We start from the raw sequence: 24,668 nt of genomic DNA on the forward strand, positions 1-24,668 counted from the left end.
CTGAACTAACAGGGCCGGGGCATCCCCACACACTGCATCTGGGCATGATTAGACCTGAGTGATTAGCACACAGCCGTGCAGAAGGCGCAGCTTCTCTTTCAGACAGATAACCCACAGAGACAGGGAAAACGGCCATGTAAAACTGAGACACAGAAACAACACACACCCTTTTCCTGTATGCTAGGAATAAAAAACTAAGTCTTAGTACTCAAATCAGCCAAAGCCGTAGGAAATTTGAATCTCCGTCTCCCTGTTTTCCCTTGGATTCTGTCCTGCAGAAATGCCCCCTCCCCCCCTTAGTCCTCTTTCCCTCTTCCTGCCGCCGTCACACAGCCTGGATGTACTGGATTTGGAAGGATGGGGAAATGGAAAAATAATCCAGTGAAAACTTTACTAAGGCCCTTTAAGGAGGGGGCTAGATGAGGTGAGCTGGCTGTGCTGTTCTTCTAAACCTGCTTATCAGAACTACCTATGGGCTCCTCTACAGAACTTCAGACTCTTGACTCAAGGTGTGGGGTATGGGAATCTGTACTTTACAAATGCTCCTGAGCAGATCTGGAGAAGAGATTTGTGAACCATTTCCTGAGAGAGACTGGGATGAAGTGGTAATTCCTGTGATAATGGCTTTCCAAAACACTGACTGTGCCACCGGACGTAAGGTCCCTTTATACCTTGTCCTTTCATAATCCATGTAGACAATGTCTTCAGTAAATGTTTTTAAAGATTTTGGGGGAGGGAAAGAATTAATTCCCCATTCATCGTCTTTTGTTCTAGAGGAACCTCAGCCAGTATTTCTCAAATTGGAAGGGCCACCGTTGTACTTTGGGCTGGATAACTGATGATGTGGCACCATCGAGCAGTGTACAATTTTGCCACCCTGGCCCTTACTCTTAAATGCCAGTGGTGGTTCCTAGTCACTGTGACAACCAACACACATCCCCTCATACTTCTAAATGCTCTTGGGATGGTCAGTTCAAACCCTGATTAAGAGCCATTGAGCTGGATTAACATTCCTGACCCCTCTCCCTACCCCCTGCTAAGTTCTGCTTTTTCAGGGGAAGACATGGTCTAATCCAACAAATGAAGTTAGGAGTCAGCCCTTCCCTCTCTCCTCTTTCACACCCGCCTGCCCACAGAGGGAGCATTTTAGCCTGAGGCTTCCAGCTTGGCCTGTGCATGGCGGGCTCAGTCTCCTCAAGATGTGGACTGCAAAGCACCCTAGTGGGGGACAAAGGGGTTCCCAGCTTCCTAAGCACCTACAACAATAAATAAATCTTAGGAAAAATGTTAGAAATTAGTTATTTTAGGGAATATAAACATAACCGTAATTCCATTCCTATACTTAAAAGAGGTCTTTCATTATGTTTCTTTCTATGGTAAGATGATACCACTACTTAAAGAGAAAGAACTTTGACGAACATTTTTTATTTAACAGTTTTATTCTGTCTTAGAATAAAAACCTTGCTTTAATATTGTAAGGTGCACTGCAGGTATGCCATGCTGCCAGTTATTATTGGGGCACCAAATGCCTTAGTCAGTGACCCAGAGGGCTTGAAAAACACGTGAATTCATACTTTCAGAGCATGTAGAACTGGTATTTACAGCTTTTCTTGAAACTGGCCCGGGACATCTCAAACAGTCTACATAGGAATTATCATAGCACTGCTTTGATGTTCAGAATGCTTCGGAAATGTGTTCAATATCATGATTTGTGGGTCCTCCAAAAGGTTTTGTTGTTAACATGCAAGCAAACAGTATTAAGCAACATTATCTAAACTACGGCTGCCAAGTACTGGACCTTAAACGAAACCAAATTACAAAACATTTCCTTGTAGAGCTATACAAAAGATATAAAATTAAAATTAAAAATATCAACCATCTTTAAATATTCCAATTCTCCTACAGTGCAGTTTTCCACATCTTTATCACTATTGAATACTTTAAGGAGAAAGTTAACAAAAATCAAAATAGATAAAAATATTTAAATCTTTGGATCCCTTTATTCCATGGCCTTCATAAAAACACAAAAGTGGCCAGATTTTTTTTTTTCCACTCTAGCTTAAAATATCAAAAAGATTTACTAGTGATTTATAATTAGCAATGAACTCTATTACCGAGTCATTTGTGGGCCATGGGCCCAAGGACCAGTGTTAGGATATCTTATAGGTTGCCAAAATAATTTCTAGCACTCTGAATCCTCTTGAAATATAATGGAATGAATCAAGGTATCACGACAAAATTCCAGGCATATCAGGAAGAATGGGTTAATCGATGCCCAGTTTTATTATCTTAAAAAAGGGGAGGGTGCTTATTTGAAAATACAGCTAAGTATATTCTTATCTATGATTATTTACATTCATATACTGAAAATATTTATTATTTGGACAAATCCTGTGATATGCCATTTGTTATAAAATGAAGCTCTTACAATGAGTATGAGTAATTTATCCTTTTCAGATAATGGAAGAATGTATCAAATCTTCATTTATGTTCCAAACATTAAAAAAAAAATCAAAATCAAAAATCTCAAGCCTGGAAAGCTATGAAAAAAGACCCACCACCCACAGCTCTGCTCCTCAGCACATCAACTTCTGCAAGGACACAGTATGTTTGCTGACTTTAAAATGTTTATTCTTTAAAAAATTAGTTGCTTTTTATACAGCTATACAAAGTTCTTAATGTTTCTTTGGCAATGGAATATAATGGAATTTTACAACTATATAAAAAAGTTACCTTTGCCTAAGAAACAGTATTTACTGTGTGTACATAGTTGACTGACAAAATTCTCTACCATCCAGCACCCTAATTAATTGACCAAATAAGCTACCTCAAAGGGGATATTACAGGATTTCCAAAAAGAAAGAAAGAAAGAGAGAAAGATACAGACACACACGCACGCGCACACACACACACAACCTTCTGTGGCTCAAAACACAGTATCACGGCCCTATCTGCAGGCAACTTACAATAATTGCCAAATACAATTTAGTGATAAGAAAAATCCTTTCAGTGATGAAAAAATACTTATAAGTCCCACTGAAGTACTGCTGTAGTTTAACTATACATAAGAAATTACTTAACCTTCTGCTATTCCAAATATATTTAATGCTCATTTTTTAAGATGAGCCTCCCCCCCAAAAGTAACTGCATTGTATCTTTGAAATTAAGCAGAAAAACAAACAAACAAACAAACAAACAAACAAAAACCCAGTGCTGGTGACAAATATACAGCAAATTCACTTCTTCATTCTTCTCAAAAGACTGAAACCAATTCTCAGGACCATGAAGAGCTAGAAATTCACCTATTTTCAAAGACTTGTTTGTAGACTATGCAGCAACTTTGTTGTCTTTCTAAAAAGGAAAAAAAAATATCTCATGTTTCAAATTATCAGTTTATTAATAAGTACTTCTAATTTACTTAAGTATATTTCCCATTACTTTCAAATATACCCTCCTTTTCCTTTCATGTATAAATCCATTTCACTAATTTCCAGGAAACATTTTGACTTCCACCCCCGGCAGTAGCTCATTATTGTTAACTGCATTTCCCAGTTACTAGAGGTTACAGCAGTGGTGATGTGGTGTGGGCTGGTTCCAGCAAGAAGGCCTCTAAGATACAGGCATACCTCACTATCTTTGGTTGCATCTTAATAATTTTTAAACACAATGATTTAAACCTTCAACTTAGCAGTCAAGTTCATCAACTACAACTGACAACATACCCTGGAAAAGGATTAATAAAATCCTGAAGTCTTTGATGTTTTTACTAAGCAATAAAATATCCAGACAGTAAAATAACATTTCTCTCCAAAGTTTCATGCCAGGAGAAAGCAATGATTTAGAAATTCATTTTACAAGGATAACTTTTAAATTCAAAAATAAGTTCTGAAAATCAGGGTTGACTGGGTAGTAATTTTTAAAAAGTAACCAGGGAAAAAACAAAAATCTCAAGGAGTCTCTAGCTTTCCAGTGAGACTAAACCTAATCAAAAGTCCTGTATGTAACACCAGAGCCAGGGGCTACTGTTTTCCTCAGGACTAGTTGTTATCACATACCTGATTTTTACTGCTGATTCTCATCCTGACTATTATAAATACATTATTTCCCATGTTAAAGACTTAACTTTATCTGTGTATACAGCACCCAACCATTTGTACAATGCCATTAAATTGGATACATATGGCATGGTGTGAATTGGTGCAGAAAGAAATAAACTGAAGATAATCCCACCCACCCCACAGTCCCCCACCGAAGCCAACCTTCACATGCCCCGATATTTTTTTTTTACCTTTCAGAAAGTTGTATGATCAATCCAGACCTACTTTAGGGTCCAAAAGCTGTGGTTTTCTGAAAGGTAAAAAAAAGAAAGCAAGAAAGAAAAGGAGAGAGAAGGGAGGGGGAGAGGGATACAGGGAAGTAGAGGGAAAGAGAGGAGAAAATAAAGGGGGGGAGGGAGAGAGAGTACCATGCTGAGTCATTTCGGTTACCTCTTTGTTTCTGGACCCTATCTGAAGAAACAGACTCAAACGGAAGGCAGTCTGTCTCACCTACCATGCTGTTTTATTTAACCTCCTTAGCAGCAGCATATAAAATAGGAACTGACTATACTCTTATTACAAACCCAACCTGATCTCCTCATCCCCCAAACCCACAAAGTGCCATAGGACCAAGCTTAACACAAGTTTATCTTTCTGACATTATCCTTAAGGAAAACTGGGCTAGAAGTCAAAGAGACTTAAGTTTTGGTTTTACTAGCTTGTACCCAGATCAAGAGAGTTAACTTCTCTGGGTCCTTGGTTTCCGATCTATTGGGGGTAGGGTGAGAGAGAGTTTATAGTTCAGCTGGTATTTTTGAGGAGTTCTAAAAATCTATAATCCTACTTTGCCCACATTTTCATTAAACAACCAGACTTGCTTATGCTCACCTCAAAACTAATGATTCATGCCAACAGAACACAAAGAAGAAAGCCAACCCATTACATGAAGGCTGCTGTAAATGCCAATGACCTCCATTTCTCTAAGAAATATTAGATGTAGTTTTAGAAGGGAGTTTAATCCTTGAAGGTAAATTTCCTTCATGTAATAGTGATCACTCACTCTTTCCACCTTTAAAGGTGCCTGCCAGGTGATATGATTTAGAAGACGTTGAATGCGGAGAAGGTCAGGGCTCTAGTGCCAGACTTGAGGGTCATTTAACTTTGGAATGGACAATGAAGGACTAGCCACACTGATGGACCTTCTGCCTTACTGAAGGCTGAAGTAGTGTATTCCTAATCAACATGCTGAGCACTTACTTCAAGCCCACTATGGTTCCATGTCCACTGGAGGAAATGAAAGTAAAATACACGTTCACTAATGCCAAGAGGCTCATATCTAGCTGGAAATGCAGAACAAAACACATGAAATACGGAACATGAGTGTATTTAAAATGTGTGCTGATGAAAGCAGATACCATAGGAGTCAGAAAAAGAAGAAATCAGTGCAGGAAAGAAGAGAAGTTTCCAAGGACAGAGCAAACCTTGGACAAGACTGTGAAGGGTGTGAAAGGGAACCCCTTGACTTTTAGCTATGTCTATCTCTCCACTGGACTAAAACACCAAGAAGGCTGGGACTGCATCCGTTTTGCTTACCACTAATATCCAGCACAGTGCTTGCCATATATGAAGAACGCAATATGTTTGGTCAACAAATGAGGTCAAAGTCGGAATCAAGGACAGTGCATATAAGCATTGACCATGAGTCAATTTGCTTGAACCAGACAGCTTAAAGGGCAATGAGAAATGGGGCTGGAAATAGCAGTGGGATCTGCACAGAGTAAGAAGAGCAGGCAGTACAATGTCACATTAGAACCTTCTTACCACCAGGGCAATATCTAGGGCCCAATCTATGACGCCTTGAAACACCCAAGCAGAGGCTGGACTCCCTGTCAAGGATACACTTATGTGGGTAGACTCACGCAGACAACCTCTACAATGCATTCTAATTCTGCAATGCGTGGCATAGGGGTTTTCACTGGAGGCTCAAAATGACTGAACAGTGAGAGCTTCAGAAAGTCTGAATTAATAAATGCATGTACCATGCACTCGGCAGTTATTCAAAGGTTTACTGATGACTGTCAGATAATGGGAAATAACAGTCCAATCTTGTAGACAACATGACCACGGTTTTGTCAAGTATCTGCGGAATTATCATGAAGAGGAGTATGTATATTCTGTGTGTTTACAAGGGTAGAGTTAAACTAAGAGTGAAGATAAGGGGAAAAGATCTTCACCCACACTGTGAAATCCTACTAATTAGACCATTCCTGGGGTGGGATGGATGCCTCTTAGTAAAAGTAAGCTGCCAGCCCCTGTAAGGGATACGTTAGAACTCACAGCTTGGCCAGAAGCTCAGACCTCTCAGATGCTTCCCAACTCTGAGGCTTTAATGATCTTTAAAATGTGTATTTGATAAAAGTGTAACTGTTTCCAAAAACGTAAAAACTGAGGGCCTGAAAGGTTTAACAACTCAACTGAAGTCACACTAGCAACAATCACTAGAATTCTCATCAGGATCCAAGTTTAATTTAAATGTACTTTTTCTCAAGCCAAGTTGAGTCAATGTGGTTTTCAACAAGGAGCTGTCACAGGTTCTTCAACAGGTAGCTGATATGCCTGAAGTGAGGTAAAGAGACTGAATGTCTACAGACCAATTAGTGGGTTATTATGGTAGTACGCAGGGACATCGAATAGGAACAAATGTGGTAATGTGTAAAGGGGCTGTGCCACACTGTTAGTGTGGATGCTGGGGTGGTGGGAAGGCAAGAAGATGGTAAGGTCATTTTGAAGAAGGTCAAGTTTAAGTTAGTCAAAGGACATAAAGCAGATAAAGATGGAGAAATGCAGGTGGAAGCACACAAGGTCCAAGCTGAAAACTGATTAAAAGCTACGTATCAACAAGCTCACAAAAGGGGAGGGGAGAGAGGTAGGGACAAGAAAGAAAGGGGAAGAAGAGCAAGCGCAAACATCAGCACGAAAGCTTTTATTTATTTTTAAGAGATTTTACTTATTTATTTGGGGCGGGAGGGTCAGAGGGAGAAGCCGACTCCCCACAGAGTGAGGAGCCCAATGCAGGACTTGATCTCGTGGACTCTGGGATCATGACCAGAGCCTAAGGCAGATGCTTAACTGACTGAGCCACCCAGGCGCCCTGCGCATGAAAGCTTTTAAGGAGCAAACCGAACATTCTAGGCAGAAGGAATGGGTGAAAAGGTCCTGAGATAAGAATAAGCTTGGCACTGAACAAGAGCAAGAAGGTGGTCCACATATCTGCAGCAGACTAAATAAAGAAAAGGGGAGTCCCAATGGCAACAAGGACAAGAGCCAGTACAAGACTTCTGAACTGGAGAAATAGATCATGAAGTGTTTACAGGCTGTGTTGAGGAACATGTGTTATTATTATTATTTTTAAAGATTTTATATATAAAAAAAGATTTTATTTTTAAGTAATCTCTACACCCAACATGGGGCTCAAAGTCACAACCCCAAGATCAAGTCACAACTGAGCCAGCCAGGTGCCCTGGAACATGGTGTCATTTTTAAAAAATTAATTAATTAATTAATTAATTTAAAGATTTTTATTTATTTATTTGAGAAAGAGAGAGACAGCGAGAGCAGGAACACAAGCAGGGGGAATGGGAGAGGGAGAAGCAGGCTTCCTGCTGAGCAGGGAGCCCGATGTGGGGCTCGATCCCAGGACCCTAGGATCATGACCTGAGCTGAAGGCAGACGCTTAATGACTGAGCCACCCAGGCGCCCCCATGGTGTCATTTTTAAAAAGAAAAACAAAACAAAACAATAACACCCCAAATAACAGTATTTTTAAAAAACCAGGAAGAAAGATTCCAAGTTGGGTGGGCAGTTATCAGTGTCAAATACTTCAGAGGGGTTAAGGGCAAATATTTGAATTCTATAAGCAAAAGGCCACTGGCAAGGGCAGTAATAAGAACAATAATAGTGACAAGCAATGGGCTCTCCAAGCTAGAATGGCAATTTTGCAAATTACATGTCCTACAGCTGCTGCACCAGGCCACGACGGCTGAATAGCCTGAGCTAATGACTTGAGGCTAATTTCCAGTAGTCTTGGATGAATGATACAGTATCAGAGGTGTCAGAATTAACAGACTAGACCCCAAAGCCACTAACATCGATCCTTCAAGAGGGATCTCAACAATGGCCAGTTTCAAATAATGGACAATAAAATTCCTGCCAGCAGGGCTTTTTGTTTCCAGCTGCCCTTTGTAATTCTAGTAGATCTCTTTACAAGGGGATTTTGATCCTGTGATTATATAACTTTCCTCTCTACTGAACCTAAAAATCAATAAACTAGGAGAGTGACACTGACATCATCTACAGACTCCTTGCAATAAATTAACTACACATATATACAAACTATACATAGTTTTCTAGCAGCAGTTCTCAAATGCCAATATATCACAATATTTTCAAGACCAAGGTAAAATAAGAAAACCAGGGAAAATGTAGTTGAATTTTCCATAAAAGTAAATTAAGAGCACTGACTCAGGAACAAACTTACTAGGCTCACGACCCTGCAGCATCACTTACTAGCTGACCTTGGACAAGGTATTTAGTATCTTTATACCTATTTCTTCTTCTGTAAAATGGTGATAAGAACAGAACTATCTTATAGAGTTACATGAGATTTAAGTGAGTTAATATGTGAAAAACATTTAGAACAATGCCTAATACGTGCAAAGTACTATATAAATGTTGGCTGCTATGGATGCTTTCCATTCTGGAGTATGTCCTTCCTAGACTCTTTTGGTGTTAAAACATACTTTGTAATATAAAATAAAGGTAATATGATATAGTCTTTTTTGGTATAAATACTTTAGTAATCCCCCGTGCCTCTAAAAAAAAAAAAAGGAAGAAAGAAAAAAAACACCCTAAATCAATTTCTAATACATTTTTGGGGGAAATTTTACTAGTCCATGAAATCTAAAACCATGGTTCTACAATAAAAAAGACCCCTCCCACCCCAATCTCATTTCATCTCTTACTTCCTCCAATTGAAAACAGTTAAAAACTTTGGACTCATCAGCCAAGAAGTTATTGCTCCCTAAAATTACATAAACAACCTAATCCCCCATTAAACAGTCAAATTGGAAGTTATACAAATGTCTTAAAAATATTCACTCAAAATAAAACCATTTTGAATTTCATAAAACTGCATGCCAACCCCAAAGCATATAATACTTACCCTGTATTCAAAATCTGCAAACTCCCTGCCCCCACGACCTCCTCTGAATCCACCACGAAATCCTCGAGGGGTGGTGAAGGTACCACCTCTGCCACCACCACGCCCTCGGCCACCACGGAAACCAAGACCTCCTCTGCCTCTGTACCCGCCACGGCCACGGTTTGGACGAAGTGGGATTCCAAATGTTTCGGCATTTAATCTTCTTTCTTCAGCCCAGGTTGGTCTCCGTTCTCTGTTTTAAGAACAAATCATCTCTAGTGTATCGGGTTTAAGAACATTTTCCAGCAAAACAATGTGGCACTAATTCCCAAATTAAGGATAAATAAATCCTAAAGATCAAATAAAAATAAGCACCTTATCTGAGTCATCACAAACTGTCCATGGCAGTATGTTCCCATAATATTCTATTAAACTTCATGTGAAAATATGACTGGTGTTAGTTTCTTTCAAATACAGTTGAGGAAACAAACATCATAACAGCCCCCAATATAATGGGAATTCAAATATAGTAGGATTGGCAATTGACTAGTTCTCCCCTCAGCCCCAATGTGAGAGAGTGCAAAGCCAGGAAAGGGAACTCTGTCTCAGGAAGCTTGGGAGAAGGAAAGTAAGTCCTAGTATGCTAGGAAAGTAAGGTCCTAGTATGCTCCTAGCCCAATCCCTGGACCTGATATCAGAAGCAAGTGTTTAAATTGCTACTGCTGTTGTCCCACAGCCCAGTCCTACAGCAGGACACAGATCAGATCATCCCCCTCCATATTTACGCCGAAGCAGACAACTGCCACCAGGTGGCACCAAACTACAGAAAGGAGAAGGAAAATTTGGAATGGATAGCAGAAACTCTAGAACTCCTGTTATGCTGGATCCTTTAATTAACCTGACAATTTTCTGGATCCACATTTGCTGCGATATGGTGAAGTTTTACTATATCAGCAAACTTCAAAGTAACATTAGCATTTTTTGGCCATGACTTCATTTGAACTACACTGTAGAGGAGTAAAGTAAAAGGTCTTACTTAGATATTAGATGAATGCTTTTGTTTTAATTAATAATTTCCAAATGTCAATGCATCCCTAAACAAAAGTATATGGTTATTCCTTCTTCATAAGGAGTAATGTTACTGAAAATTTTAGTACGGATTATTTTCTTTTAGCAAAATAACACATTAAAAAATTGTAGTCCTTAGATATTTTTAAGTATTCATTAAACTTTGTCAATTTATAGGAAATCATTTCATACTTCAACCTCCCAAGAGCATAAGAGAAGCTTAAAAGACTGTACCTATTATCATCACAAGAAATATTATCAAAGAAGGATTTGGTTTTGTCATAATAGCAATTAGGGCCAAGTGGATCTTCTTCATCTGCATTTCCTTCACTGTTTTGGGTATCAACTCCTGAGTCTCCTTTATCTTCACCATTTACAGGCTTCTCCTGTTTCTCAAGTTTATCCTCTAATGAAAAACAAGCACATACCAGAAAGTCAAGATTTTTATTAAACATCCACAATTCACAAGCCAAATAACATTTTCTGAATAGAAAAATAAACTCACCTTTCAATTTAAGTTTATTATGAAATTCTCTGTCTATTTCCTCCTTGTTAAATTGTGCATTTGCACTTTCAAAGTCAAAGTCTTTCTCAAATTTCATTGGACCATCTCGTCGAATACCAAATCGTCCCCTGCCACCTCGATGACCCCCACGCCCTCTCCTTGGAGCTGAAGGAGCACCTGGAACTATGTCAATAAAGGAAGAATAAGCTGGTTTAAGACAGAAGCTACTACTATGGTCTTTTATACATATTACTATATTTGTAGTTTTTATAAAAATAAATTGGGATGCCTGGGAGGCTCAGTCGATTAAGTGCTTGACTCTTGGTTTTGGCTCAGGTCATGATCTCACAGGTTGTGAGAGTCTGCTTTAAGATCTTCTCCCTGTCCCTCCCTACACACACACACACACACACACACACACACACACACACACACTCTTTCTCTCTAAAATAAACAAATCCTTAAAAAAAAATTAAAAAAGAAATGAGATTTCACTAACCGAACACATAGTGAACTGAGAACAGCACACATGAAATTTATACTTATGGGGTCCAAACATACATGTTTCTCACAGAGTGCACAACCAAACTGTTCTGAAGACTTCTATAGTAAATTACTGTCATACTCCTTGAGGGAGGGGCTCTGCTCTGCTTATAGTTCTAATTCCTACAAAGTGCCAAACATGTAGTGGGTTCTCAAAATTTAGGAAGTCTTCTATGAAAGTATCACAGGAACCAAGATTTATAATAAGAAAATAAATGAACGCTAATAAGCACAAATATCACAGATAACAAAAAGCACCACCACGTCTCAACTACTCCAACCACTTCCTTTCACCTTTCTTGTCTCCCTCTAAATGGCTTCATATTATTCAAATCTTCCTGTATCTACTTCCTCTACTGTGCTAAAAGGATTTATGAAGTATGATAAAGCAATAGCAAAATAACATAAATTACAGTAAAAACTTGAGAACCCAAATATCCAACATAAGAGGAAGAGTTAAGAAAAAAATAAGAGGAATATGGAACAGTAGTTCATGTGAGTTAAAAGAAACAGAGCACAAAGGAGTATGAATTCAATGATAATTATGTGAAATGTTTAATACATAGTGACAAAGATCAGAAAGTGACTGCACAGAAACAGACAGGTTATGTTCAGTGTTGGCTGAAGTTCTGCAAATTGCCCACGTCTGAAAAAACAAACCACAAAAACCTACAGCAGCATATCCAGACACTTAAATCTAGATAAGCAGGATGTTTAAAACATTCAACTTCACTATTAAAAACACCTTGGCCACAAGCCAGGAAGTAAATATAGCACAATCTTTCCGTCTTAAAAAAAACAAAAAAAGTTTAAGTATAGTCAATGTTTATAAAATCATTAAGAAAAAATGCCTGAAAGAATAGTCACTAGTCTGTTAATGAACCTTTGGGGGATGAATTTTGAAGCACACTGAAAGGTACTTTTATTTATTACTTTATGTGATTTTTAAATGATGGTAGTATGGCAATTACCTTATTCTGAGAGAGAAGTTCTCTTTTCCAAAATAAAAAAAAGTGAAACATAGCAAATCAAATCAAAACCCCTGAATTCCACGGCACACAGCACATACAGCAATGTACAGGAGAAATTCAGTATACATTTTCTGAAATTAAGTGAAAGATCATTTTCTATTATCTAAATAAGGTGATTACACCTTGCCTTTATTTTTTAATTTGGACATTTAAAATCATAAATTTATTCTCTGGTAATATATTTGAAAGTATTGATAAAATAAATGAATCTGGGGATAGATGTTATAGATTACAAAACACAAAGGTACAGTCTTATTAATTCAATAACAATGAAAGAAAATTAAAGTTCTTGAACAATTACTTAAAGGAAAAAAAACTCAGGGCTTAAATAATTATAATGAGAAAACCTCAAACCTTCGAGGTACAGATAAATCCACTCTTAAAAGCTCAGAAAACAATAAAAATTTTATAATGTTAACCAGAAACTGACATAAAAACGTAAAAAAATACAAAAGACAGTACTAAAGAGGAAACCACACAACAATGTAAATATAAGTGTACAAATCTTAATGACAGATAAATTCAATATACTGAAAGACAACTGCCTCCCATCGAGTGTTTATTCCAGAAATATAATAGTGATTTTTTTAAAAAAACTTTTATTTTAAAACATTTAGACACAAAAAAATTGAAAAAAAAAAAAAAAGTAGTACAGAGTGGTCCTATATGCCCATTATCTAGCTTCCCCTCTAATGGTAGTATCTTATTTTAACTACTGTACATTACCAAAACCAGGAAATTGACACTGGCACAATATAATTACACTATAAGCCTCACTCAGATTTCAACAGTTTTTGCAGGTACTTATTTTCTAGTGTATCTTTAGATATAGTTCCATAACATTTTGCTATATGTATACATCTGTACAACTACTACCACAATCAAGATAAAGAAATGTTCTGTTACCACAATGAACTCCCCAGTGCTAGTCCTTTATAATCACCAACCCCCAGGCTTTCATTTTTTTTTTTTTAAAGATTTATTTATTTGAGAGAGAGAGAATCTTAAGCAGACTCCCTGCCGAGCGCAGAGCCCAACATGGGGCTTGATCCCACAACCCACAAGATCATGACCTGAGCCAAAATCAAGAGTTGGATGCTCAACCCACTAAGTCACCCAGGTGCCCTGCAGGTTTTCATTTTTTAATAGTGATTATGCATCAAATGTTCTTTTTAATTGAGAAGCCCAGAATATGGCTTTCAGATTCAAGTAACTTACCTATTTGTCTCTTGCTATCATTTCTGAGTTGCTCATTTTCTGGTCTTGAAACTTTGTGTACTTCAGCTATAAAAGATATACAAAATCAGGAATGAGCTCAGGACACAAAATCAAAAACTTTCTGTAAAGTTTAAAATGGGAAAAACAAAGGAACCCAAAACAAAAGCAAAAAATCTATACCCCCACCACCATCACTACTTTTGAGTCAAGTTTGAAAGACTGAACATTCTATCAAGTTCAGTTTAAACCTTCTAGGATCATTCATATACAGTAAATCTTTTTAATAAAAAATAAGGTGAATGGAAAATGTTGATCAGTCAATTAACGAATAGTAAATAGCTAAAGTTCTACCTCGCCTGTGCTCTTGATTCTCTATTGCTTTTTGGCTGGTAGATGGTAAAGGCCTGGTTGATACAGGGCTCCTTCTCCCAACAGGTGCTGGAGCAGGTAAGTGGGCCGAGGCGGTCTGTACTGCTTGTTCCATGGTTGGGCTTTTTCTCAAAGGGTCTAACTGAGGGCTTGAACGACCTAAAACGTAACCAAAAGATAAGAAACTACCCTATCCTCTGGGGATTTCAAAATAATCTAGACCCTCAAAAAAAAGGTCTATGGTTTTATTTCTACCAATTTAAATCCTTAGCACAAATCTGAATTCATCTACTTATTAGACCAGAGTTTAAAACTGGTTATCTTTAGTGCGCTGGGTCACTAGGCTAGGAAAGAAACACTGAAAAAACCCCCAAAACCCCCAACAACCAACCAACGAACCAACCAACCAACCAACGGAACTTTTTCTGTATTTCTACCTGGTGGAATAAGATTTAAGTAAGTTTTTAAAAAATTGCTGCCTGGGCAAGACTTCCCAGGAATATTATCAAAGATCATGTTGTATGCAGGTAGGATGCAGGCTTTCCCCAATAATGACAACCACAAGATTATATTGACACTTTAGACATTATTTCCAGAGGCTGTAACCTAAAATTTTTAGTACTTTCTGAAGATATGTCCAAAGTAGTACTTTTTATATTTATAGGTATTATCTCCATACATTTCCATTATAAAGGAAGTAAAGAACTAGAAAGTTAGACAGGTGAAGTCCTTCAATATCCTAGGGGCTTGGGAAATTTTATGTCAATACTCAAAGGCCAGCAACAAATACACCCTTCAGATAATAACAGAGTAGCCCCATATTCATTTCTGGCCATTTGAAAGATCTTTTGGAAGCTTTTGCTTAATATGAGTTGTGCACTTACAAATTCCATTTTTCCTTTTATATGAGTTCAGAGCCTGGTCACAGTATGGACAGAATAATAGAACACTGGATGCTCCCATCATGTTCTGTCTCTACGTATGCGGTAAATCTCTTCTCAAGGTGCTCTCATATCTCATGATATTGCACGGGATATGTTTTGCTTAAGAAAATTATGCTCATTTCAAGTAACAAAAATTCCAAGTATGCTGCAATGTTACTCCCCACCAGTGCATAGCTGCATAGGCTCCGACCACTGGTGAACTGGTGAGTGCTGACAATGCATTGGTTATTAGGCACCAGATGCTTCAGGGACCATCTATTAGTAATTTTCCCATGTTTATAGTTATCTAAAGTACGTAATAAAAATGTATATCACCATTTCCAGCCATTAATGCCAAAGTTTACTCTACCATTAAGAGAAACAGTGCAATGTTCCGTGATTATAATGGGAATCATGGTGGTTTGTAGAAGTTCTGGCCTATGAGAAATCATTTTGTGATCATTTATCACCTTGTACAGGGATTTACTTATAGAACAAGTGCTAAGTTTTTTGAAAAGCCTATTGTTCAATTTTATAATATTACATTAAATGATCTTATAAATTTCTTTTTCTTTCTTTTTTTAAAAAAAGATTTTATTTATCAGGGAGAGCACGAGCAGAAGGGAGGGGCAGAGGGAGAGGGGCAAGCAGACTCCCCGCTGAGCAGGGAGCCCGAAAGGAGGCTTGATCCCAGGACCCTGGGGTCATGACCTGAGTCGAAGGCAGACACTTAACCGACTGAGCCACCCAGGTGTTCCGATCTTATAAATTTCTAAAATTTTCTTTTCAGAAAAGAATCCTGTGACCCACAAGTGTTGTAGAACCACAAGTGATGGGGCGATCACAGTAAGCAAGGACTCATCTGATGTGTACTTTCTTTTTTTTAAGATTTTACTTATCAGAGGAGAGAGAAAGTACGCACACAAGCAGGGGTAGCGGCAAGGAGAGGGAGAAGCAGGCTCCCTGCTGAGCAAGGAGCCTGATGTGGGACTCGATCCCAGGACCCTGGGGTCACGACCTGAGCCAAAGGCAGACATTTAACCAACTGAGCCACCCAGGTGTCCCCTGCTGTGTACTTTCAAAACCTTTGTGACTGAAGTCTCCTAGTCTTATTGGCAGCTGTGTTATCCACAGGGAAATACAGGTAATGCTAGACATACCATTAGGAATAAACCCAGAAGCTGGTTTCGACATAATAAAAACACAACCCCCTGACTTATCTGCACATTCTTACCATTTCGAAGAAAACTCTAGGTATTTTAATTTTGTTAAGTTCAGTTTTCATTGATGAAACTTAAATGCAGAGTCCCAGACTTTCTCCATTACTGCTTTATATAAATATACCTCTTTCTTATAATATGTACTTGAAAAATTTTTAAATATTTTAATCTATTTAAAATTTTAGTCCAAAGTATGAGGGAAGGAATCTAGATCTATTTTTCCCAAATGATCAGGCAGTTGTCTGTCCTGATATCACTTATTGGATAGCCAGCCTTCCTCTACTAATTTAAGAATATCTTTATCATGTATTAATCACTTATTTATATTTGGAACTATTTCTGACTTTTATTCCTGCACTGCTTTACTTTATGTGTACTTTATTACCAAGTAGGTAAGCCCTATGTCATTACTTTTATTTGAAAAATATGTCTAACTATACTTCCATGTTTATTTTTAGGTCTGTGTATCTTTTTAATTAAGTTCTCCTACTATTCCACGTGGATTAAAAGTATAGTAAATTTAATTAATATGAGACACAAGATCTTCCTAATACTAAATCTTTAAATCTAGGAATAAGATCTATTTCTCTGATTACCTCTGACTTCTTTTATGTTCCTCTACTACATTTTGTATTTTCTACAGAAGTTTACCATATTTGTTATGTATTTTATATTTAATTATTATTTTTTATTATGACATCTTTTATCTCCATTACATAATCAGTGGGTTAGGTTTTAGAACAACTATTGCTTTTTATATGTGTGAATTTAAATACCTCTCATTTCAGTCCTTTAGTTCTAGGTTTTTCAGTGAATTCTCAATTCACTGGCAATTCTCAATTGCACTGGCAAATAATACCAATTCCAATATTTATGCTTATTTCTTTTCATGTGTTCCTGATTTAGCTAAAAATTCCAGAACTATGCTGAGTAGTAAAGATAACAGGCATCCTTACTTATGATTTTAATAAGTGCTTCAATATTAAGGTTAATGTTCACTACTGATTAAAATAACATCTGCAGTATGCTAAGGACACTGCATACATTTTAAAAAATGTAATTCTCACAATAAGTTACTTACCCATAGAGCCCCATTTTATTCTATTCTTATTTATTTTTTAAGGTTTTATTTACTTTAGAGAGAATGTGAACGTGAGTGGGGCAGGGGATGGGGAGAGGGTGAGAGAATGTGAAGCAGATTCCACACTCAGCACAGAGCCCACTATGGGGCTCGATCCCACGACCATGAGATCAGGACCTGAGCCAAAACTGAGAGTTGGCCACTCAACCAACTGAGCCACTCAGGTGCCCCTTTATTTTATTTTTTATGAAGATTTTATTTTATTTAAGATTTTATTTATTTGACAGAGACACAGCGAGAGAGAGGGAACACAGGCAGGGGGAAGGGGAGAGGGAAAAGCAGGCTTCCTGCTGAGCTGGGAGCCCAATGTGGGGCTCAATCCCAGAACCCTGGGATTGTGACGAGAGCCGAAGGCAAACACTTAATGACTGAGCCATCCAGGCGCCCCTATAAAGATTTTATTTTTAAGTAATCTCTATAACCCAACATGGGGCTCAAATCCACAACCCCAAAATCAAGTCATGTGCTCCACCAAATGAGCCAGCCAGGTGCCCCTAAAGTCCCATTTTATAGTTTAGAAAACTAATGCTTAAAAAATGAAGAATTTTACTGAAGAATTTTATTTAAGAAAGATTTTTTTTTTAAGAATTTATTTATTTATTTGACAGAGAGAGAAAGCACAAGCAGGGGGAGCGGCAGGCAGAGGGAGAGGCAGGCTCCCTGCAGGGTAAGAAAGAATTCTTAAAAGAAAAAAGACCCAAAAGAGCTATAGAGAAATATACACTTCTATTAATCTAGAAAAAAGTCTGACGTGTATACAACAAAAAGTAATTATTTGTTATTTCTGGATAGTGGGACTATGGGTGTTTTTATTTTTATTTTCTTCCTTATACTTACTGTATTTTCTAATTCATCTACAACACATCTTTAGAATGTTAAAAAAAACTAAGTTATTTTAAATCAGTATGACAGTAAGTATTTCAAAACATCTAAAGTGAGATACATAGGATTATGTTTAGTATTAGCTTGGTTTTACCCTCAACAGCTTTAAACAATATTATCCTGTGATGATTATAGCATCCTTCTGAAATGACTACATTGTTTTATTTAAAAGTGAACATCCATATAAAGTAACGAGCCAAAAACAACCACTTCAGGGGCGCCTGGGTGGCTCAGTTGGTTGAGCGTCTGCCTTCGGCTGGGGTCATGATCCCAGGGTCCTGGGATTGAGCCCCACGTCGGGCTCCTGGCTCAGCGGGGAGCCTGCTTCTCCCTCTCCCTCTGCCTCTTCCCCTGCTCATGCTCTATGCTATCTCTGTCTCTCAAATGAATTAAAAACAAACAAAAACACACAACCACTTCAGCTGCAGATAAAAAAAATATAGACTCTTGGGACCACCGAAGATTACAAAACTGGCTGGTAGAAAAATAGATTTAAAAAAATTAAACAGGGGCGCCTGGGTGGCTCAGTCGATTAAGCGGCTGCCTTGGCTCAGGTCATGATCCCAAAGTCCTGGGATTGAGCCCCACATCGGGCTCCCTGCTCAGTGGAGAGCCTGCTTCTCCCTCTCCCTCTGCCTGCCTCTCTGCCTACTTGTGCTTTCTCTCCCTCTGTCAATAAATAAATAAATAAATAAATAAATGAAATCTTAAAAAAAAAATTAAGGGAGGAGTAGGAGACCTAGATTTCGTCTGGTCAGGAATTCGGCTGAATAGGGATCAAACCATTCTGAACACCTACGAACTCAACAGGAGATTGAAGAGGAGAGTAGCAACAACTCTCTGAACAGAGAAGCGACCACTTACTGGAAGGCAGGACGTGTGGAGAAGTGAATCCAAGGCGATATTCGGGAGGATAGACGGCGGGGGAGGGGCCTCCGCCGGCCGCTTCTGGCAAGTGATAGAGCCATGGAGCACAAAATTGGACCTTTTAGAAGTTGGTTCGGCTGAGGGACGTCGCTGCAGTGGCTAAAATCCTCCCGGGACAGTGTGGACTTGTGGACTCAGGACCCTTGGGGTCACAGAAAGACCGGGGGTGCCTGAGTGCGGCAGAGCTCCCAGGTATCGGAGCGGGGAAGCCGGCTGCACAGATGGAGCCGAGGGGCAGGCTCTCAGCTCGGGGTTGCCATAAACTGTGATCCGCGGCCCAGTCGGGCCACTGCTCCTCCAGCAGGGACCCAACAAGCGGCAGAGCTGGGGAGACTCCCCTTCCTTCCCGGGGAGGAGCGGCGCGGAAACGCACCGCAGGGATCTGCTGGGTTTGGAGACTCCACACGGGGTCGGGTGCCAGAGATAGCAACGCTCGGTCACAGGCCGGTGAGCACGGAGTGCGGCCCGAGACCAGGGAGACGGGAGTGACTGCTTTTCTCTGGGGGCACACTGAGGAGCGGGGCCCCGAGTTTCTCGGCTCCTCCGGGTGGAGATTGGGAGGCCACCATTTTTGCCCTGGTCCTTCAAAGCTGTACTGAGAGCTTGCAGGAAACAAAAGCTCCTGAGAGCAAACCCGAGGACAAGGGCGGGGCAATTCAGCCTCCGGCAAAGACATTTGGAAACCACAGCAACAGGCCCCTCCCCCAGAAGATCAGCACGAACAGCCAGCAAGCCAAGACCAAGTTTACCGATCAAGGAGAACGGTAGAACTCCAGCGCTAGGGGAATACTGCACATAGAATTCATGGCTTTTTTTTTTTACCATGATTCATTAGTTCATCAAAGTTAATTTTTGTTAACTGTTTTTTTTTTTATTTTTCTTTTTCCCTTTTTCAACCAACATCTCATCCCTTTTTTTTTTAAAAAAACATTTTTTATTTTTCATTTTTAGAGTCATATTTTATCCCTTCATAGTAGTTACCCTTATTTTTGGCATATATATATATAAGTTGTTCTCTCTTTAAAATTTTGAGATACAGTTTCTTCTAACAGATCAAAATACCCTAAATCACTAGTGTATGGCTTTGTTCTAATCTCCTGCCTGATCACACTCTCCCTTTTTCCTTTTTATTTTTCTTAAATCTTTTTTCAAACAACTTCTTATCTTATGAAGTCCTTTTATAAAATCTTTTATAATTTTACAGTCATCGTCCATCCCTTCATTGTATCAACCCTTATTTTGTACATATATGTCTTTCTTCCTTTAAAATTTTAGGAGGCACTTTTTTCTAACAGACCAAAATACGCCCAAAATCTAGTGTGTGGCACTGATCTATGCACTAGCCTGATCATATTTGATTATAGTCTGCTTTTTTTGTATTGTTCTGTTTTTGTTTTTATCTTTTTTTTTTTTTCTCTTTTTTCTTTCTTTCCCTTTCTTTTCCCCTGGTTTGAGGTCTTTTCTGATTTGTATACAGTATATTTGCTGGGGACGTTGTAAACCTGTTAGCATTTCGTTCTCTCATTCATCTATTCTCCTCTGGACAAAATGACAAGATGAAAAAAATCACCTCAGCAAAAAGAACAAGAGGTAGTACCGTCTGCCAGGGACCTACTCAATACAGACATTAGTACGATGTTGGACCTAGAGTTCAGGATCATGACTTTAAAGATACTAGCTGGGCTTGAAAAAAGCGTGGAAGTTATTAGAGAAACCCTTTCTGGAGAAATAAAAGAACTAAAATCTAACCAAGTCGAAATCAAAAAGGCTATTGATGAGGTGCAATCAAAAACGGGGGCACTAAATGCTAGGATAAATGAGGCAGAAGAGAGAATCAGTGATATAGAAGACCAAATAATGGAAAATAAAGAGGCTGAGAAAAAGAGAGAGAAACAACTACAGGATCACGAGGGCAGAATTCGAGAGATAAGTGATACGATAAGACGAAACAACATTAGAATAATTGGGATCCCAGAAGAAGAAGAGAGAGAGAGAGGGGCAGAAGGCATATTGGAGCAAATAATGGCAGAGAACTTCCTTAATGTGAGGAAGGAAACAGGCATCAAAATCCAGGAGGCACAGAGAACCCTTCTCAAAATCAATAATAAAAAAAAAAAAATCAATAATAATAGGTCAACACCCCGACATCTAATAGTAAAACTTACGAGTGTCAGAGACAAAGAGAAAATCCTGAAAGCAGCTCGGGAGAAGAGATATGTAACCTACAATGGTAGAAACATTAGATTGGCAACAGACCTATCCACAGACACCTGGCAGGCCAGAAAGGACTGGCAAGATATCTTCAGAGCACTAAATGAGAAAAATATGCAGCCAAGAATACTATATCCAGCTAAGCTGTCATTGAAAATAGAAGGAGAGAGAAAAAGCTTCCAGAACAAACAAAAACTAAAGGAATTTGCAAACATGAAACCAGCCCTCCAAGAAATATTGAAAGGGGTCCTCTAAGCAAAGAGAGAGCCTAAAAGCAGCAAAGATCAGAAAGGAACACAGACAACATACAGTTAACAGTCACCTTACAGGCAATACAATGGCACTAAATTCATACCTTTCAATAGTTACCCTGAATGTAAATGGGCTAAATGCCCCAATCAAAAGACACAGGCTATCAGATTGGATTAAAAAACAAGACCCATCAATATGCTGTCTGCAAGAGACTCATTTTAGACCCAAAGACAGCCCCAGATTGAAAGTGAGGGGGTGGAAAACCATTTACCATGCTAATGGACACCAAAAGAAAGCTGGGGTGGCAATCCTTATATCAGACAAACTAGATTTTAAAACAAAGACTGTAATAAGAGATGAGGAAGGACACTATATCCTACTTAAAGGGTCTATCCAACAAGAAGATCTAACAATTGTAAATATCTATGCCCTGAACATGGGAGGTGGGGGTGGGAGGATGGGTTAGCCTGGTGATGGGTATTAAAGAGGGCACATTCTGCATGGAGCACTGGGTGTTACGAACAAACAATGAATCATGGAACACTACATCAAAAACTAATGATGTAATATATGGTGATTAACATAACAATAAAAATAAAAAAAATTAAACAGGATCTTTTCTTTTTTTTTTTTAAAGATTTTATTTATTTATTTGACAGAGACAGCGAGAGCAGGAACATAAGCAGGGGGCTGGGGGAGGGAGAAGCAAGCTTCCCGCTGAGCAGGGAGCCCGATGCGGGGCTCAATCCCAGGACCCTGGGATCATGACCTGAGCCGAAGGCAGACGCTTAACGACTGAGCCACCCAGGCGCCCTAAACAGGATCCTTTAAGAAGCTAATTATGATGCACATTGCCAAACTCCAAGGATTCTGATATAGCAATTGTCAGGATCTACATTTTTAAGAAGCACTCCACATGATTTGGTTGTGGGTGGTCCACACTAAGAACCACTGCTCTAGCTCCTGTGAGGATGCTAGGCAAGATCCAACAGCGTAAGGAATAGTTTGGTTCTTTTAAGCTGCTATTTCAAGTTCATCAAGAATAATTCATTTTCCGTGGTGAGTCTGGGACTAATTTGATATATTTAAATATTATATACAAGTCATATAATTGCCTTGCAAGAAAGTTTCAAACTTAGAGAATGTTCACTGGTTCCCAGTTTTATGATCTCAGAATTGCAAAGAGTCTAAATAGTGGATGTCATTCAATAATATATTTATCACAACAGCAACTCTCCAAGATTTAGGAGAAAAATCTTAAAAGGACCAAATAGAAAGTATACATGTGATTTGCAAGCTGCAAAAGCTCCTTACATTCAAAGAGAAAGACAAAAACCACTAAAGATGTTAGGAATGGAAATATATGAAAGAAAAAACAGCTTACCTTGAGATAACTGTGTTTTTAGCGATCTTGTATCCTGTGTAAAGGCAGAACCAACTGCAGTACTTTGGGATAGGGTACCACTGTTTGATGTTTCTGTTCCAAAGGATGTCAAAGAGCTTCCAGCTTTAAGAGATTTTTTTTTTTAAATGACAAAAATATATATTTAATTTAAACCTTTCAATTATATAAAGTAATATACCATTTTAATGATGATAACTTGCCACCCCTCCCCCCTGCAACATGTGTGCAGATTAATAATCTTGGAAATTAACCAAAGTGCATCAAAAATAGTTTGAGAAATCTTTTACACTATATGGAAAAAACAAACCAATATATACTCCAGCATCCTTGGATGCAAACGATTTTTTAACAGCAACACTGTCCTAGGCAGTTACATAGATAGGACAGGAAGGACTGACGTCAGATAGAGAAGTAGCAGAAATGGTACGTTCTACACCAATATTAAGGTGTAATTATTTTAATACCGAGTATCTGCACAAACAGCCAAATTAGCAGACAGGTCTATGAAGAGCTTGTCCAGCATTTCCAAGGAGCCAATGGACTCCAGTTCATTTTAATGCTTCCCTCCAGGATGGTACCATGGGACTGCACTTTGCCTAAAGCAACCACAAAAAGTTCTGGTAATATGAACAACAAATTCCTAGAAAGGGCCCAAATTCTTTGCTATATGAGGTTATGTCAATCTCCTCTAAATTTCTATAGTCCTTATGGATCATTCACTTTTCTTATGCTGTGTTCTCTTCTGACGTAATATTTAATTTATGTAGGTTTTCTCCAGCAGGAACTATCTCAGTAGCCCTTCCTCCCCCACCTCTAAATCCAATCTGAAGGTGGTTTTCAGAATGATCTCTTGTGAAATACAGATATAACCACATTACCACAGTGCTAAGGACCCTGTTATGGCTTTCCACTGCCCTTAAGATAAACAGTTCAGATTACTTACCTCAGTTTATCAGGCCCTCCCCTATCTGTCTACTTCTTTTCTCACCACTTTCCTTATTTTCACCAGTCTGCTCTTAAATATTTGAAGATCATGATCACGCTTCTAGGAATCTTCTGATTTCCCAGCTAAGCAACTCCAGTTCCGTCAACCACTACTTACCTTCCCACGTCCCAGTCTTTAACACTGTCCCCTCCAATTTAATAAATCCTAGTTATTCATATCCCTTTTAAAACAGGGCATCAGAACCTAGCACAGAATCTCATAATGAGATTCACTGGGACTCTCCTGGAGGTAGAATCCAGTCAGGCTACAGTCCTGGCCAGTTCAGGAGAGGCCTAACATAACTTTCTACATCACCAGAAATGTGGGGACTAATGCTCTCAATGATTGTGGGAAGTTAAATCCATCCCATTATCCCTAGTATTTCCAGGCAATGACCAAGACATAAGCCACTCTGATCATATGTAGTCTTATCTGCATGCTGGTTTCCTCACCTCCTCCAACCTCCCACTGCTTGCCCTCTGGTTAGCAAACTCTTCTATGTATCTTTGTTTCCTCCATCTCTTCTCTGAGTTCCTGGTTGTACCACACCTAGTTCCTTACTCTAATTCGCCTACTAGTTTATCTAAAAAAAAAAAAAAAAAAAAATTTTTTTTTTTTTAAAGATTTGACTCCGAGCGTGAGCGCAGAGGGGAGGGACAGAGGAAGAGGGAGAGCGAGAATCTTAAGCAGACTCCACTCTATGTGCAGTCGGGCTCAATCTCATGAACCTGAGGATCATGACCTGAGCCAA

The 24,668-nt window shown here is 38.8% G+C and overlaps 1 protein-coding gene across 4 annotated transcripts in view; it reads right to left on the reverse strand.

Moving 5' to 3' along the window:
* Window positions 1-1,409: 1,409 nt before the first annotated feature.
* Window positions 1,410-24,668, reverse strand: part of LSM14A (LSM14A mRNA processing body assembly factor) — a 62,122-nt gene continuing 38,863 nt past the window's right edge. Inside the window, exons 4-11 of one of the 4 annotated variants that reach the window (XM_025854305.2) lie at window positions 22,912-23,034; window positions 13,954-14,130; window positions 13,603-13,668; window positions 10,811-10,993; window positions 10,540-10,711; window positions 9,259-9,490; window positions 4,289-4,347; window positions 1,410-3,351 (exon numbers count right to left, since the gene is read on the reverse strand). In XM_025854305.2, the coding sequence (XP_025710090.1) occupies window positions 4,324-4,347; window positions 9,259-9,490; window positions 10,540-10,711; window positions 10,811-10,993; window positions 13,603-13,668; window positions 13,954-14,130; window positions 22,912-23,034 (977 nt within the window). In that variant the 3' untranslated portion in view covers window positions 1,410-3,351; window positions 4,289-4,323. The remainder of the gene's footprint in view (window positions 3,352-4,288; window positions 4,348-9,258; window positions 9,491-10,539; window positions 10,712-10,810; window positions 10,994-13,602; window positions 13,669-13,953; window positions 14,131-22,911; window positions 23,035-24,668) is intronic. The other 3 variants (XM_025854307.2, XM_025854306.2, XM_073885424.1) reach the window with 3 other exon arrangements.

This window comes from Callorhinus ursinus, unplaced genomic scaffold (genome assembly GCF_003265705.2).
Source record: "Callorhinus ursinus isolate GAN/ISIS: 27379988/994484 unplaced genomic scaffold, GSC_fseal_2.0 scaffold61, whole genome shotgun sequence".
In the NCBI taxonomy this organism is placed as follows: Eukaryota; Metazoa; Chordata; class Mammalia; order Carnivora; family Otariidae; genus Callorhinus; species Callorhinus ursinus.